This window comes from Macaca nemestrina, chromosome 5 (genome assembly GCF_043159975.1).
Source record: "Macaca nemestrina isolate mMacNem1 chromosome 5, mMacNem.hap1, whole genome shotgun sequence".
NCBI classification, from domain to species: Eukaryota; Metazoa; Chordata; class Mammalia; order Primates; family Cercopithecidae; genus Macaca; species Macaca nemestrina.
Window position 1 is genome coordinate 48,875,155 of NC_092129.1, and position 18,281 is coordinate 48,893,435.

The following is an 18,281-nucleotide window of genomic DNA, read 5'->3' on the forward strand; positions in this document are numbered from 1 at the left end:
ACATTAGAAATAAATTATGTCATATTATAGACTGATTTAAAATATTGTACAGTATTTTTAGAAATAAGATCTTAGCACTGTGAATTTAACAGAAGCATATAAGCTTCTATCTTAAGTCATAATTATTTTACTCAAAAAAAGTGAAGTTTCTAATAGATGCTCAGTAGAGGTCCAAACAGTAGTTTCTGTGGGGGAAGTAATGACCAGGAGGGGGCAGGAGGGGGCAGGAGGGGGCAGGAGGGGGCAGGAGGGGGCAGGAGGGAGCCAGGTGGAGCCGGAAGTGTTTTCTGTCTTGATCTGAGTGTATGTAGTTCATGTTGACACAGGTGGAGCGGTATGAAAAATTAATCAAGCCAAATTGCAAGATTTGAAAAGTTTATTATATGTAAGATATATGTTTATGGAAAAGAAAGCCTCTAAAAACATAAGACAATGGAGCTTTAAAAAAGGTTAGGTTTTACATCTTTAAAACTCATTAATAAGATACCAAATTCAAGAGATTATAGTTACATTGTAAAACATAATCCTCTTTGAATAAAAGCTAATAAGGACAAACTGATGAATTACAAATGCACTTATTTATTGGTGATTAAAAACAATACTTAAGAAGTTAAGCAGCTTGAGTAGTAGTTTAAGCTAGACAGAGCAAAGAAAATTCTTGTTTAATATATATATTTTTAATTCCAGTAATATTTTCTTATATTCCTGTTAAAAATATAATCAATATTATAGTCAGCAAAATGCCTTTGACTGACGCCTGGATTATTTTACCACTTAACCTGGTTACACAGTGATTTTTCTTTCTGTTAGATGTAGCTGACAACCAGTTTAGTCTTTAAGATAAATGAAGTGATAACTCACATTGCAGCATCTTGTGGAAAATATTCAAACTACATTTAAAATGCTTCTGTAAAATGGAGAACTCTATTGCTCCACAAGAAATTGTATATGTAAAACTACAGGTTGGCTATGGTAATAGCAACTAAACTACATCCAACCCTGAAGGTAGAAAAATCCCTGAAAAGAAATACACAGCCTAGTCATAATATATCATATAAAGGTTATTTTCTTATTTTTAAAATTCTCCCAGTTTGGAGAGATCCAAACCTTTCCATAGTTCCCTTACTAGGCAGTGCCACATAAAGTTATTTAGTTAACATTATGATCATGGCTTACGATTAAATTCCATATGACAAACACTTATATATAGCAGCCGTCATTTTGGATGTTGGTTATGACAATATTTGCAGTTTGATTACAGAACACGCGTTCATTAAATTTGGTACAAAGCATGAACACTCAGGACAGATTGGCACAATACATGCAGTTCGAGAATTCTCTTATCTCAAGCCAGTCATCACTGAATAAGCCATAGTCTCAGTTCCGTTTTCCAAATCTTTCTCATATTGTAACTGACATTTAAAATGCTTCTTAAAACATCTTCCAGAATACGAAAAATACACTTTAAAAATCATTTATCTGAATGCATGATGGAAATGAGGCAGGATGGCAGAGCCAGTGCCAGCTGAGAACACATGAGGGATGGGGGGCAGGGGGAGCTGGCCCAGGCTCACAGTGCCCATGGCAAGTGGGGGTTCTTGCTGCTGCTGCCCCAGACAGCTTAACCTGTGGGGCAGAGATTCCCCAGGCCCCAGGGCAAGAGTGCTATTCCCAAAGGTATTTTGGGTAGCAGGAGGGGGCAGCTGCCAGAAGCCCAACAGGGGGGACAGGTCCAGAGAGGCAGGTATTGTTAGGTTCACAGCATCTGCAGGCAGCTCCTTGGGCAGGTTTATTTTACCAGCATTTCCCTTAGCCAGATCAAAACCTGGGTTGAGCTTTTGAGGTGACTGAGGCTCTTGCAGAGGCAAGTCCTCAAACAAACTGATATTGCAAAAACCTTTAGTATCTGCTTTGAGAGGCAGGCTTGCAAGTGGGGAGTATGAGGTAGAAGTGGTGTTGTACTTGTGATTGGGAAGGGGTGGCGGAGGAGAGCTAGGGGATACCGAGGGGTGGAGGGAGGCCAGGGACTCTGGCAGCGGCTGCATAGGCTGCGCGGCTTGTTCTGGGGGACTGAGGGTGAGGCTATGGACCTCAGCTGGCAAGCTACTTGCAAGCCCGTTCTGGGCAGAAGCTCCTAAAGGGAAAGGAGGCAAGGCAGCAGCCTTCAGTTGGAATGAAGTCGAGATGGTGTGGAAGGTGCTCAGAAGGTCTCCGGTCTGCAAGCTCTCTTTCATCAGCTCTTGTGAGTGGGTCTTCTTGGTATGCCGGGTAAGGTGATCCTTGCGCCCAAATCTCTGGGCACAGAACTGGCACAGGAAGTCCTTGCATCCTGTGTGGACCACCAGGTGGCGTCGCACATCCTTCCGGGTGTAGAAGCATCTTTCACAGTGGTCGCACTGGTGCTTCTTTTCCTTGGTTGCGCTAGGGGGCTTCTCTTCCGCATGGGATTTGAGGTGATCCAGTAGCACCTCGGTGCTCCCTAGCTCCAGGGCACAGACCCCACAGGTGAGGTCCCCACTGCTGGCCGCATGGAGGGCCAGGTGCCTCTTATAGCCCAGCATGGTGTTGTACTTCTTCCCACACTCCTCACACCCAAAGGCCATTTTGTTGGGGTCGTGGGTCTGGAGGTGGTTTTTCAGGTGGTCTTTCCGGTTGAACGTCTTCTCACAGTGAGCACACTGGTGAGATTTCTGGGGAGAATGGGTAGCCATATGCCTAGGAGCAGAAGGAGAAATTTCACAATACAGAGTTGTTTTAAAGAGCTGAAGAAAGGTGTAGAAACAATATTATATCAAAATGTTAATAGTTTTCTCTGGGTCTTGGTATAATTTTCAAAATTCTTTCTTATATTTTCCAAATATATAAACTTTTATAATTAAAAAAGCAAGCAATACTAAAGCCATAATACATTTTTCACACCTATAAAACGTTTTATGAGACAGGATCTCACTCTTTTCCCCAGGCTGGAGTGTGGTGGTCCGATCATGGCTCACTGCAGCCTCAACCTCCTGGGCTCAAGCAGTCTTCCCACCTTAGCCTCTCAAATAGCTGGAACTACAGGCACACACCACCAGGCCTGGCCAATTTTTAAAATTTTTCATTTCTTATTTTTTTTGTAGAGACAAGGTCTCACTATGCCCATGCTGGTCTCAAACTCCTGGGCTCAAGTGATCCTCCCGCCTTGGCCTCCCAAAGTGTTGGGATTACAGACAAGAATCACCCTGCCTGGCCAGAATATTCTTTAAGAGAACATGTTTTTTAAATGTATACAGATTTCTAAACAAAGTATGCAAGTATTTAAAAATATGTGACCATGAAAAATCTTTTTCAGGAAGGGGTTAAAGGGGTCTTTTGTACTCTGGAAATTCAAGTGACTCAATTTGCCTGCTACCCAGAACCACATAAAGCCCCAGTTTTAGGTTATCACTCCTAGTTCCTATGTTTCTGTTGTTTGAGACAGAAAGTTCAGGCCATGGACAGGTAACTCTTAGGAGCCTCTTAAAAAGTCCATCCTTAAGCTCAGAAAAGTGTCTAATAGGACTGTGAACATCAGCCTGCTGCCTGTGCTTTCAGCCTCAGCCTCTGCCCACCGTGAGATCTCACCACTGTCTTGATTTCCTTCATTCAAAGCTTGCCTATCAGCTCTTATCTCTGATGCTGCTGCCTGTCTCCATTACTTCAAATTTTCCCTCTAAGACACCTTCGACTTACTTCTTAAAGGTCACTGGTAATTTAATTGGCAAAATTCAAAAAGACTTTCTTCTTTAAATATGAAGCTGCTACTCCTAATAAGAGTTGTAAGTCTGTCTTCAACAATGGCTCAGGGACAAGCCATAGTCCATCTAGTCAATTTGGAATTTCAAAATAGCTATTTTATGTTTGTGAAGAAGAAATTGTTATGGAAAGCCACCACAATTCCATCTTTTTCACAGTTCCACTGAATTGCTAACATCTAAACTCAACATTGGCTTTTAAAAGCTCAGTGCATAAGGAAACCCTGAGTTTGTCATCCTTGAGCTTTAAAAGGGTTCATTTTAATAACTAAAACACAGAGCACTATATGTTAGCATCTCCTATAAAACAATCCTTCATTACAACTTGTAGCTTCATATCCCTCAGGGTTACCTCCTTTACAGGTTTTGTCTTGAGAGGCTAAAGCTTGTCCTGACTGACAATTTAAGTGCAGTTGTACCCTGTGAGCTTTCACGTTAGATACAAAAGAATTTCTAACAACTCATTCCGTAAAAGAGATAGGATCTCTTTAAGACAGTATGTTTAAGTCAAAAGTATGCTTAATTACACCTTTCAGCCAACATCTGCCCTATACTGTTTATTCCTGCTCCTCTTGTGGAGCCAGAATTGGTGAGGGGTCTACAACAGCAGCTGTTGAGTGGAGGCCCCCACCTAGAGGCCGACTGGAAGCCAGTTCAAAAAATATAAAGCTAATCTGAATCAAACTGTCATTTTCTTAAAAAATAAAGTACAACCTCATGCCTCCCTCCTGTCTCTCATTAAAAATAAAAAATAAAAAAGCCTGCTGTGTGCATCCCTTCCCTTCCCTCCAGGACACCACGGCTGGTTCGCACATAAATGATAACATGGTGGGTACTGTAAGGCAGGGACAGGAACCAACACTATGGGCATCTGAGAAATCAGATTGTGCTAGTGTCTCCACGTTCTAGGTCTATCTAAATAAATGCACAGGTTGGAGAAAGGGTTTTTAGAGCATGTTAGAGGGCAAATAGCCATGTTGTTCTACAAGATATCTATATGTATATATATATCGCAGGAATAAATATGAAGTGGGGCTGGCTTACACACTTGGTATTTAAACCTTTTTTTTTTTTTTTCTTGGCCCAGTACTGGTGACCCACAGCTCTCGAGTCAGTTTGTACCTCTCTCTTTTCTTTCATTATAGAGGATTTTCATTTGATTTGATTTCATTTATCACCCATGGGTAGATCAATACCAGGTTAATGACTTCACCTGGTTATCTCCTACCCACTCTTTCCTGTCCTGCACCTGTACTACCTGTAAGTGGGGTGCAAGCTGACACCCCAGTAGTACTTGAACAAGACCACTGCCTTCCAAACTTCACTAGCTCCCACACTTCTGAATTTCTTGACTCTTTCCCTTGCCTGGCATCTACTTCTTTCCCTTTTAATTTATCCCTTACTTACTTATGCAACAATCCTGATCTAGAACATTCTCATCCTGTAGCTGAAATTACTTCAACGACTTGTTTCTTTCCCTCAGTTTTTCATCTTACCTTATAACCCATGAAAACAGCTTTAGTATGTCCTAGAGTCAGTACCCAATGCCACCATATTTGGGTATCATCTGGATCATATCAGTGATCTCAGAATTATTTAGAGGTTGATTGCTCACATTAGGACCTCCAACCTTGCCAAATCATCTTTTCTTGCCTGTTGCTGTCTCTAACTGGTTTCATTATTTGCTGCACTGGAACCCACATTATGTTTTCTGGTTAATCAAGTCAGTTATTTTTTCCTTCAACCTCTGTTGCCCCATCTTTTTTTCTTTTTTTTGAGATGGAGTCTCGCCCTGTCATCAGGCCGGAAAGTGCAGTGGCTCGATGTCAGCTCACTGCAACCTCCGCCTCCCAGGTTTAAGTGATCCTCCTGCCTCAGCCTCCCGAGTAGTCGGGACTACAGGCGTGCACCACCACGCCCAGCTAATTTTTTATATTTTTAGTAGAGACAGGGTTTCACCATGTTGACCAGGATGGTCTCTATCTGTTGACCTCATAATCCACCCACCTCGGTCTCCCAAAGTACTGGGATTACAGGTATCATCCTTTTTTTAAAAGCAAAACCGAAAGCATCCTGCCATCTCACACTCTTCCAGTCCTTTATTATATCACTGCTTCAGGCAAGAGAGGCAAGACATGCTGGGGGCTGAGGTAGGGAAGGCAGTTCGTACATAAAGTACACTGACAGCTCCCCTTTTTGCCTCTCTTTACGCCCTTAACTGAACAAGCCATTTTCCTTGCTCAGAACAACTACCTTCTAAACATGACTTAAGACTTCTTTTTCAGTGCAGTTTACCATAGTAAATTATTTCTCGGAACATGCAGGATACTGATTCTACCTGTCATACCCAAATACACGTATACTCAAGTCCTGCGGTCCACCCTGTGGACCACGTGTGTATGAAAAGTCAGCCTTCAGTATACACAGGTTTCACACCCTGCAAATACTGTACTTTCAATCTGCATTTGGTTGAAAAATATTTGTGTATAAGTGGACCTGCGCAGCTCAAACTCACGTTGTTCAAGGGTCAACTGTCATTCCAATAGTTCTACCCCACTAATGCTTCTTTTCTAAACATTGGTCTCTTGTATGTGTCTCAGTCTTTATCTACAGTTTTAGTGTCCTCACTGTGACTCAGCTACAGCCAGCGCTGCTCTCATGTTTGGATAAGGACCCTTACCCTACGCACACGCAAGAAGCTTCATGCAAAACAGGGAGCCTCTGCAACAAAATCATGCACATGATCGGCACTCAGTACTTCTGCTCGTGACAGCTAGAGGGGGGCCCATGTACAGAAGACATTTGAATTTTAAAATACGTAAGCATTTGCAGGCTAACTTTTAAAACCAACTTATTACATTACATTATGTATAACAGTGGTATTCTTAAGGGCCAGGAGCATAATTTCCATCTTTTCATTCTTTCAAGTGCCTTCCTCCAGGGTCACTCCAAGATTTCATAATGTCTATGGTAGTACCAGTCAGATGCAAAGTCTCACTTGCTAAAGCCTGGCTCTCTCCAGGCGTTTGTATGTGAACAGTCAAAGTTGAAACTTCAAAGTTTATTTCATGAAATTAAGGGCAAATGGTGCATTTTCCTTAACCAAGTATCAAAAGCAGCGCGTATGAGTGGGCGTGGTATGTGTGTGGCTCTGAGTGCACAGACACAACACACACCATGCTCATTACCAGTTCCGGTACTGTGCAGCACAGCCACTGCATGTACACGGAGCCTTCCTGTGATATTAAAAAGATCCTCTGGGGGCAGAAACTACATCAAATGTATTCATATCCCTCATGGAAGTAGGTACCTAACAGGCATTCAATAAATAACTTAGATTAAATGTGATTTTTTTTTTTAAAGACTCGTCCGCTAAAACAGTGCTTTTTATCCTTGGTGTGTCATGGATGCCTTTAAAACTTTGATTAGATGCACATGCTCCTCATCTGCATACCACCTGAACTCCACTTACTAGGGTGGCTTTCTACCCAAGCTGAGAAACTGTGTTCTAAACATTTAAACTTGGAGATGTCTCCTCCTAGCTTCACTCTCAGGACCCGGACCAGCTCCCTACATTTCATCCCTGGACTCTGAGAGCAGGTTTCAAATCAGCCTACCTGCCACTTCTTCAAATTATTATCAGAGTCCTCTTTCTAGGATACTAAACAAATCATATTACTTCACTACTTACACACTTGAATGAGACAAACCCTCTCAGACAGAGGTAAGGCCTGCTATATGTGGCTTCCTTCCTGCCTGCACTTTTAGCCTCATCTGCTCCTCCGCGGGTAGTACCCTCTGAACATGGGTGCTTTAAGGCCAAGACTTACGGCTTTCCCAGAACATCCTCTCTGCCTCCTCCTCTTTCATTGTGTCACAGCTTAAAGATTGTCCCCATCTGAGAAGCCTTCCCAGGTTTCATCAGGCAGTGAAGAACAACTTCTTCCACCTGTATAGCTCTGTCAGAGCAGTGAGGTTGTGTTTTAATTGCGTTGTCCTAGTTCTCCAGCCATGGGGAGAGGCCTGGTATATTGTAGGTGCATAAGAAATCTCTGTTGAAAGAATGAACTGACGCTACGTAACAAGACTGTCACATAAAACCACAGGAATCACTGGATGCAGATTTAAAGAATCCCTCAAAGGCTAAAATGCATCCGGATCCTGTGTCCCTTTCCCCTTGCATCGTGTGGTCTGAGGGCTAGAAAAGCCATTTAAACATACTTCTAAAAGTGCATACCTTTGCTAAAGCCTCTCACCTCATCAATTTATATCTGGAAACAAACGCTTTGCCACAGTCAGGCTGCACGCACTTGTACGGCCGCTCCCTGGAGTGGGAATAATTGTGAATCGTGAACTTCTCCAGGGTGAGGAACGTCTTGCCACATAATTGGCAGGGGAACGTGGCCATGGGCTTTGCTTCTCACACCTTCCTTTTCAGATGTGCTGACCAAATGCTGTGCCATTTAAGCACAAACAGAAGGATGGTGCTGGGCACATCAGCAGAGTCCCTGCAGCTGAACTCCAGACCACGGGAAAGGCAGCATCGTGGGCCTGGTTCTACCCAGACATGGGCCTCTCAGCTGTCACTAGCTTTGCTTCCTGCTTTCACACATCCCAGTTTACATGCAGTCTCAAGCTGGGGGGAGAAAGTCTGAGGCACAGGTGCGATTCAGGAGCAGAAAGGTAATCTGCATCACTATAGCTGGGGCATGTCCTGGGTCCCCGGATTGGCTGTGGAGAGAAGAGGAACAGTTTTCTTGCATTAGCCATTTGAAAACAATGCTTTTCCTCCCTGACCGCTTCAGAATCAACTACCCACAATCACCACGTTCCTTTAAATGGTGCTCATGGAACATAATTCTCCCTGCGAGAGGGCCGTCTGCATATAAATCTACACATCTGGCTTCTGAGAGTGTGAGGAGTCAAGCACTGATGGCCAGTGGAGCACACTTTTCCTCTCATAAGGACAGTTCTTTCCACAGATCCAGTATTGTCTATTTCAGGTCACTGTGAAGCTCAGTTGACCAAAGAGGAAAACAACAACAACAACAACAACAACAACAAAAACCTCCCTCAGTGTGTTCAAGTGTTTTTACTGGTCCATAAACAAAAATCACCCACGCTTATTCAAACCATGGGCTCTTCCTCGTCACTCATTGTTGGCATAACATTAGTTGCCTATCACACCTGTTTAAACTTCCAGAGGATAAGAAATAATTTGTATACACCTAAGTTAATTTGTTTGTAAGATTACTCTGCAGAAGGGCTGATATAAACAGAATGTGCATAAAGCTAGTCTAGTCTGTCTGGTTGCACTGATGTGGTGGCACAAAGCTGATAGCTCAGGAACCAGCTCAGGCCACATTCAGATTTGTAGGCACCATCCTCTAGTAAGTTCTACTAATCTCTTCCTCTTTTGTTTATGGACCTTTCTTCATTCCCTGGCCCTACCCTGGAGGGCCCATCCAGCTACCTGCTGGTAGGCCACTTCCAGGAGGTGGGCCTACTGCCTCCTCAAACCCAACTTGTCTCAAACCCAAATCATTATCACCCTTCTGACTCAGCCACAGTCACCAAAAACCATGTTCTTTTTCTACCAATTGGCCATCATTGGAGGAACCTGAAGTGTCTGAGGCTACATCATGAACAATACTTCACTTACTAGGGTGGCTTTCCAGCCTAGTAACTGTTCCAAAAACTTACACTTGGAGATGTCTCCTCCTAGCTGCACTCTCAGGACCTGGACTAGCCCCCTACATTTCATCCCTGGACTCTGACAGTAGGTTTCAAATTGGCCTCTACCTGCCACTACCTGCCAGTGTAAGGCCCTGGATCACTATCACCCTGTGCTATTCTAGAGAGAGATTCTCAGGTGGGTAAATGCTCACCTTTCAAGTGCCAATACTTAAAAAAATTAAGAGTACTGTATGCTTAGGTGAAGTACACTTGAGTAGCTTTTGTCCACAGGCCAGCATTTGCTGAACTTTGCCAGTAAGCAGAGCACTCATGGTAAGCTGACCAATTGCAGTGAGTCTTTAAAACCCTCCCTGCTCCTTGCAGTCATTTATTGCCATGTCTCTAGAGTTGCTCTTTATTGTTAAAAGTTAATTTTTACTTACCTTTTTGGTTACTTTCAGATCAGAAAGTATGAGTCTAACTAGATGAAACTTTATTGCAATAACAGTTTAAGCATGTTTAAATATAGTATTACGTAGTACACAGGCATAACCAAACACATACTCCTTTTCTAACCAGCAAAAATTCCAGGAAACTTGTAGAGTTCCTCATCTTCTGTTGTAGATGTTTTCAGTGTCTGGACAGAGTTCACAGTGCCAAGCAAATGCCCCTCACCATCCTGCCCCACCCACTTGGAAACTTGAAAGCTGACTTAGGCACCTTTGGTCAGCACTAATCCAAACCAGGGGACACACAGGCATCCTCGGCCAGCACCTTGGCACCACGCCTTCTTTCTGATGGCTTTGATTCTAGCAGCACGCACAACCTCTGCAATTATGTGTGACTTTAACTAACTACCTGTCTTGGCTCTGTCCAAACCCCTTTCCCCCAACCCTTGGTTCCCTTCCAGTATTCTAGTTCATGCCTAAGGCCCTACCTTGAGGAATCTTCAACAGCCCTGGTCACAAACAAAATAACTCCTTCTAGGAATTCTATTCCGCCTGCCGAGTTTGCTCTGCTAGGTATCATGATCTGTTCTACTTCTCATCCAGCCTAAGTCTGGCCATAATACCGGCCCAGCTATAAAACACACTCATTCACTTGGAATTGCTCTGTGTTCTTTTTTATTAAAAAAGACTAATACACACAGAGTATGAAGTTTGAAAATGCATCTTTTTCTCCTCACCTTTATAGCTGAACTCAAAATAGCCTTCATCCCACTTGCCCCTTCAGAGAAGGAGCTGGTTTGTTGGGGAAGGTTTTGTATTTCTCTCACCTACTTAAGGCCCTGCATATATACTTTTTCCAACTTATCTCAGTAAGCTGATTCTCCCCAACTCTTGCTTTGTGAGATGACCAGTATGTCCAACAGAACTTTCTGCAATATTGGAAATGTTACAGATGTGATGGCTACAGAACACTCAAAATGTGCCTCTGAGAAACTGAATTTTTTACTTTAACTTTAATTTAAATTGCTACATAGAGCCAGTGGCTCCTGTACTGGATGGCACAGGCAGACTCTTGGTATCCCCATGAAAGGAGATGAAGGCAAGGCTGTGTTTTCCTTGCACACGACTGTGCTACTGATTCAGCCTCAGGTGTTTACCTTGAAGCTGTAAATCCAGCCACTTGTTCTGTGAATCCAGTGGAAAGATTCCCCAGTTCAAATTCCAGCTTACCCATGTTATCTGTGTCCTGAGTTTTGGTTTCCTCAATTGTGATAGTTACCTGATGGATGTAAACAGGCTGCTGGGACAATTGACTGAAACAAAATGGATCTGAAAGCACACTGTAATCTAAATGAACACCCTACAAATATACAGTATTTATGAAACACTGGGATTAAAAGTACTGTAGAACCACGTGTCAATGTACAGCTCACGTTCTAACCATTTAGCTATGGATGTAACCGGAAAGAGACACATTCTCTCCCTATGGATACTATACTGTATCAATTGTACCGAAAGAAGCGGCAGTTTGGACAACACATGTGCAGAAAGGACACAAGAGGTGGCAAGTAAAACGCTGGCATTCTTTCTCAGCAGATGTAAACCTTGACTAATTGCTTACCAAACGCACTAGGAGTACAAAGAAAAAAATAAAGCTTATTCAATTGAAAAACTTGCCCTTTGGCACTGAATGAGGTTTTCCAGATCTCTTTCCAGCCACTTCTTCTCTAGATTCAAAACGCCAGCAGTCATGGACATCACCCATGCATACATTTCCCCTGAGCCCTCAAAGATGAAGGGGACAGTCTGAGCGTTAGACATGGCCATGGTTTATTTAAAGATGAGACACATTTCCTCCAACTTCAAGTTTCCCTCAAAGACCAAAACATTTCCCTCAAAGACTAAAACACAAAGCCTCTCGTTTTTATGCTTATTTCATGAATATCTTTTCCCAAGGCTTTATCTTGAGTTCCAGATTCGTGTGTTTAATATACCTAGCCTAACACTAAGTGCAAAGTTGGTCCTCAGAACTAAATTAGTTATATGATAGTGAACATTCTTTAATTTCTTCAGAGAGTCCTTATTGAACTCAAATTCATAGTAATTTTTAATCACTATAACTATGTATTTCTTCAATATGGGCCTTAGAATAAAATAAATATTTGTTTTCATGATATAATAATAAACTTCTGTAAAAATAAGACTGTCTTCCCCAACAGATTATAAACTCTTTGTGGCTGAGGGTCAAAGCTTAGTTATTAAAAAAAAAAAACTGTGTGGATATATACAACATCTCTCATCACCATGCACTTGATCGGCTCTGGCTGTTTACTGATGAGCCCAATCTTTGGTTGAAACCCGATGCACTTTCTGGCCACATCCTTAAAACAACTTAGGACAGCTTTCTATTATCTGGCAGACCACCATCGATCCTAACAGAACTGACAGAGCAGATAGTAAGTCTTACCCCAAAACGTCTCAGGACATAATTTTCAGTCCCCTTGATTCTAAAAATACTGAGTGAGTGATACAGATCTGCCAGTATGCCAAAGAAGGCTTGTGCCATCTGCTTCGTTGTGCTCATGTTGATTATTTTGGGGATGAGAGAGGATCAGACTGGAAGAAGAACATATATATATGGTAACAGCCAGGAAAGACTGTGTTCCCAGGGGACAGGGGTATACGAGGGTGGAGGGGGAAGTCAGAACACACGTGTAGTTCCAGGACTTCCCCAATGCTACATAACACAATCATCTAATGGGACACAACTGCTTTACAACATTCTTAAAATAAACTGTGACTTCTGGCTTCTATTTCTATTGTCCCCACTGACACAATCAATGCAAGACCCATTTCTGAGAGGAAATTGAATTTCCACTTTTGGTCTTCCAACACAGTTGTTTTTCTCAATATCAGTTCTTTGAAGGACTTTGGTAGCAGTCTCTATCAAATTTTTAAAAAGCTATTTAGAAATGTCATCAGTAGAAAGATGATGTCCAGAACCTCCAGGTAGTCATGGCTGCCATGTCTGCAGACCTCACTCCCATCATGGCCTAAAGGCAAGGCCAAAGATCTATCTACTTGTTGTTTCCTTCTAGTGCTACTTTCTCTCACGCTTCTGGCTTTCTCCCTCCTGGAATGTCCTGGGAACCCTTGTCTACCTGGCAAATTTCTACTTTTCTCTGTCACTCCCAGGCAGAGGCATGAGTTCCTCCTCCACACAGTGAGGCCCAGTAGAGATCTCCACCTTACTGTGTTTGAAGAGCTTTCATTCTAGCTTATCCTCATTGTAGGAGACACCACCTGCCCTTCTATTCTCTCTGAGAGAGCCACCTGCTGAGCCATCAGGCTTGTTGCCTATAGGTTCTTTTCAGCTGTCACCTTGAGACACTGAATTTTGTTAACCCAGTGACTAAGCTCTTACTTTCTAAGAAATGAGGCTTAAGATAAACAAGAAAGACAAAGTGAATTATTTCTTCAGTATTCAGGGAGAAAATTGAGAAAGCTGTCCAGATGATGATGCTACAGCTTTGGAACATCAAATCCACATCCTAGCCAGAACATCTGAAAAGGGACAGGGTGTGTTCTGTTTACAAATAGTGTAATATCTAGTTAAAGATGGCCAATTGAATAAAAGCATGTAGCTCTGGTCTCTCCAAAAATTCTACTAAAACAGTGATGGTGGGATTTTTCTAAAACACAGCCTAATATAAAAGGGGGAGAACAACAAATTTTGGAAGCTGAAAAGCAGGTAAACAAACAGTGATCGACTTGGTCATCCTAAGAAAGCTAAACTTTAAGCCAGCAATAAGAGGCAACAAAACAACCTGCTATACCCTGCAGCATCTACCATACGTCTCCGCAATTTGGTACAGTAAGTACCTCTGGAAGTGAGGATGGAAACAGGTAGGAAAGCAGCAGGTGAAAGTCTGTTAGTGAAGCACTGAGCCCTCCTGACCTCTCCTGGTGCCTGCAGTGGGGCACCTGCCCTTCCTTCCCCTAGCACAAGTGCTCGCTATGGAGAGTGTATGAAAGTGGGGGAGTATTCTGACACAGGGTGAATGTCCCCTCTCTCAGGCCAGGAGGATGGAGGAGTCTTCCCTGGGAAGCCGACGAGCCCAAGAGAAAAGAGCAAACCATAAGGACAAAGGGGGTTCCTCCAGGGGTCGCCACCTTACCCTATACAAGGCTCCAGCTGACAAGCCCCACCTAAGTATACAAAGCTCCCATCAGCTCTTTACTGGTTCGACTCACAAATTAGTAGGCCAAGAATCACCAGAAATCAGAGGAAGGCACTTAATAGGGAAAGCGGACACAAAAACTAACGGGGAAAAAAAGACTATGGAGGGAAGAAAACTTCAAAAAAAGAATCATGAATATCCTAGAGAGAACAGAGGTCCTTAAAAGAGCAGGATATTATTTTTTAAAGAGAACACCACCAACAAAAAGGCAGTGGCAGTGCAAGACCCCAGGGGCTGGGACAGGCATTTGAGTCAAACTTTCAAGGGGAACACTTGAGAACCCAGAGAGCATCTGAGAGTCAACACCATGAAGCAACCTGTTATAACTCAGCTAATATAATCCAGTGACTAACATTCATTGACGAAATGGTTAAAATATGTATCATTACACCAAAAAACATGAAAGGAGAGGGGATGATTTTTAAGGCAAGCCCCTGACTGCATCTACATGGAGATGGAGTGAGGTGGTAGAGGTAGGTAGAGGATGCCAATAAAACGTTCAAGAGGGAAGGGATGACTCCGATGAGCAGGGAGCTGGAATGTGACACCACAGAAGTGCTTCATCTCTCACAGATCTGGGGCCACTTCCACCACTGGCCTTCCTCATTCGTACAGCATGGAAGCAAGGGGCTGGGACAGCCAGGATCCCCATAAAAGGGCCAAAGGCCTTCTTCCAGATGGGTCATCCAGTATAGTACCCACCAGGGGGAAAAGAGGAAAAGAAATACTGTTGCAGACTCTTGGATCTTTAACACACCTCCTCACCTCTCCCTACCATATGCATTGTATTTTTAAATAGAAACATTCACAAAAAAAAAAAAAAAATAGACAAATGTCCACAAGTAAGTAAAATAGATGTGTGCATTGAGAAAGGCAAGGGTTAAGCCCAGGCCTGGTTCTCAAGCTGAGATGGGACTGCCTTGTTTGAAGAGGACTATTTATTAAAGAAGACTCTCAGTAGCCTGGTGGGGGGTGAGGGGTGGAGAGCAAGTCCCAAAATCCAGACAAGAGCCTTTGGTATTAGGGGAAGATTTTCTAATCATTATAGTCAGGAACGGGGATCATTCCTTTATGACAGCTGAAAATATATCCCCCTCCTCCCTCCCTAGAAACACTTGAGTCTCACCTTTAGGCCCTTTTAGGGTCTAGTCTACTTCTATCGCTGATGGCGGTGATCTCTTTTCCTGGGACTCTAAGTATAGGACATGGAGGAACTGCAGCTCTAATTAGCAGCAGGACCTATTATTTTTCCAATAAGGTTACCATTCAAGGGAAAGAAAAGCCTGTTTCTTTCTCAGGAAGTATGTGAAAATATAGGCTCACATTGAGAAGAGAAATGTGAAAAGCATATTAGTTACATTGCCCATGGGATGCCCGGTTTGTGCGTTAAAATGACCTGAATGACCTTGAAGGATCTGAGATCTAGAAAGGATGCTCAAGACTTGGGTGGACTGTTTGATCCTAAAATAACATTCACTAAATAAACAGAAAAAGGCCTTGAAGTGCAGATAACTACATGGCAGCAGGGCATCTTGACAGTGGAATTATAGATGACCTCATTTTTTATTTTTATTTTTTGAATATCTGCACTTTCTAAAGTTTAATAATGACTATTTAGGCTGAGTCTAGGAGTATACCAGGGAGGAGGTATATTGCAGATGCAGAGGGGAGAATAGAGAAGAAGAGCTCGGAGTCAGGAGCAGTATGGGGCATTGTGGAACATGTGGTGCAGACTGGCTGGGATCAACAGGAGAAGGGCCCGTGTCAGAAAACCAATAACAGGGATAGCGCACCTGGCAGGGGACATTGGGTTTATCCTATAGGGAACTGGGAGCCAGTGAAAGTGAGGATGTCCCATCTACAGATGAATTGCAGAGAGGAAAATGTTACATATAATCACTTATCCTTCCCACATGGTAATTCAGTTACCTGGAGAGAACAGCAGATTGAAAGGTACTATTCTGAAATGCTAACTGGTTCTTTTTACATGAGATGAACCCAAGACCAAATCGGATTACCCTAGACACAAATGTGATGGACAGTTTTAAAGTAACATGCAGTATTTTTTTTTCAAGCTCGATGTAGAACTATCCAGAACTTATAGTAAACTGTGTACATGCATGGTTATGTGAGAAAAGTGAAGCTGCTGCACCTGTTCCAAAGCTCACTCGGCTTCCTCCAGAAGCATGCCCGTCTGCCTCTCGGGACACAGGCCATATTTTATTAGACACAATTATTGCCAGAAGCTTGAGAATTTTCTTTTTGCCTTTCCGTGTCATGTCCAATAAATTCAAAGGATGCAAAGCAAATTGTTCATCCAGGAATACTTAATTTGAGAAATAAAAATATTTATCACTAGTCCTTTAAGATTATCCTGGTTCTTGATTTTTTCTTTTTAAACTGATTAACATTTCATCAGGTTTCCATTTTAAAAGAAAATGGCACTGAAGGGACAAGGCAAGTTTTCCAAGCGACAACACTGGCTTTTCTGAAAGGGGAAAGGAATGTTAAGGAAATGGGGGAGAAAGCTTAAAAAGAGTGGAACACTAGCAAGCAGGGCCTCTTCTCCTTTTCACCTTAAGTCTTTTTTCTCTCCCATTCACAGCTTTAGGTCCTTTGTTTGTTTAACAAACCATTACAATCATACCCAGTTCACTGGGGGAGGAATGTGAACTCTCTGAGTAGCTGTCCTTGCAATCCACATGTGTGGTCCATCTTCCGGCTCATCCGCAGGCGGCTTTCATGTGCTGCTCTGCGCTCCCCGTCACCCTGGAGGCCAGCACCTTGCTCACAATAAGCCTCAATTTCCCACCGCTGCCTGCTCGCAGCTCCTCCCCAGCAGCCGAGAGCAGTGTCTCAAGTGGCTCTTCCTCCCCTGCTTGCCTTGCAATCATACTGTCCACCCTGCTTTGGCTGGCCCCCTTCAGCTCCTGAGACAGACAAGGCCTGCTGTGTTAGCCACCCCCCACCTGTTCGCAGCCCGTGGACTCGCCACTGAATACTGGGCAGACACATTCCAGGATCTTCCTGGCTAGCACTCCTAGTCTTCTAATGTCAGGCGCACTGTAAACAGAAGATACAGTCAAGACTCTCCCCCACTTCACCCCAACTCCCAGCCCTAACTAGAACTGCTAGTGCCTCTCTCAGGTCCTAGTAGATATGTTGGCCCTGTTGGGATTAATTTCAATTTCTTGGTCAATAAATCAAAATATTTAGTGACAATATTGTATTTCAGTAGGAGTCAGAATACTATTTAATAAACTGTTTCAGTTGAGCTCATAAAGCTTTCTCATGCTATTCTAATAATTCCCATCTCACAGCCCTAAGAGATAGGTAGAAAAGCATCATTGTCCCCATTTGACAAATGAGGAAACTGAGGCTCAGAGGATTTAAGTTTACTGCCCATAAGCATGGACTAATGAGATACTGCAAGTAATACACTATCCCAAGCAAAGCGCCTAGCACAGAGTGAGTGCCCCAAAGGCATTAGCTTCCATTAATATCATTATTGGATGATCATGATGATGAACAGAGGTTGCTCTCAGGTGTTCTGAACTAAGCCAAGTGCTCTTTCAACTTATGCTTTGCCATCCCTTCTAGCCACGCTGTCTACATGAGCAGTGAAGTTCAGCAACAGCTTTTACAACAGTGTTTTCAAATAAAGCCTCAGGAAGTATGACTGGATTGCCTTGTGTGGCTGGGATGTGACCAGCATCTTTCCCAGGCTTATCTTTCAGTCTACATCTGCCACAAAGAGAGGACAACCTCTTACAAATCCTATGTATACAAGTTAGGAGTGTTGGCAGGGGCAGCTTTCTTCTTTTGAACTGATGGGGTTGTCAGCAGAAAATTCCATAGATCTATGTGTATTACTAGGCTGTGGATGTGGGACAGCAGAGGTAATGAAAAGTTGCTAACTGCATCATCAAATTCCCTGAAACGCATGTGCACTGAGCTTTAAAAAATGAAAGGGCTAAAAGAACCCTGTTCTCGGGTATTTTGCAGTTTGTGGAGGAAATGTGTTTATTTTCTACTAGAACCTTTTTGAAGTACCCTGAACCTCCAGCATGTTCTTGCCTATGATGTGTTTCCAAGCAATCATTAATAAACATGCCCAACTAGAAATAATCTTAAAACATGCG

The 18,281-nt window shown here is 43.0% G+C and overlaps 1 protein-coding gene across 38 annotated transcripts in view; it reads right to left on the reverse strand.

Annotated features, from left to right (window-relative positions):
* Nucleotides 1-362: 362 nt before the first annotated feature.
* The window catches only part of LOC105465763 (PLAG1 like zinc finger 1), a 114,387-nt gene continuing 96,468 nt past the window's right edge, over nucleotides 363-18,281 (reverse strand). For 30 of the 38 annotated variants that reach the window (XM_011714382.3, XM_011714355.3, XM_011714356.3 and 27 more), the window contains 2 exons: nucleotides 8,030-8,504; nucleotides 363-2,715 (listed from right to left, as the gene is read on the reverse strand). In XM_011714382.3, the coding sequence (XP_011712684.2) occupies nucleotides 1,476-2,715; nucleotides 8,030-8,181 (1,392 nt within the window). In that variant the 5' untranslated portion in view covers nucleotides 8,182-8,504 and the 3' untranslated portion in view covers nucleotides 363-1,475. Of the gene's footprint in view, nucleotides 2,716-8,029; nucleotides 18,268-18,281 lie in introns of those variants that run through there. The other 8 variants (XM_011714399.3, XM_011714400.3, XM_011714391.3 and 5 more) reach the window with 2 other exon arrangements.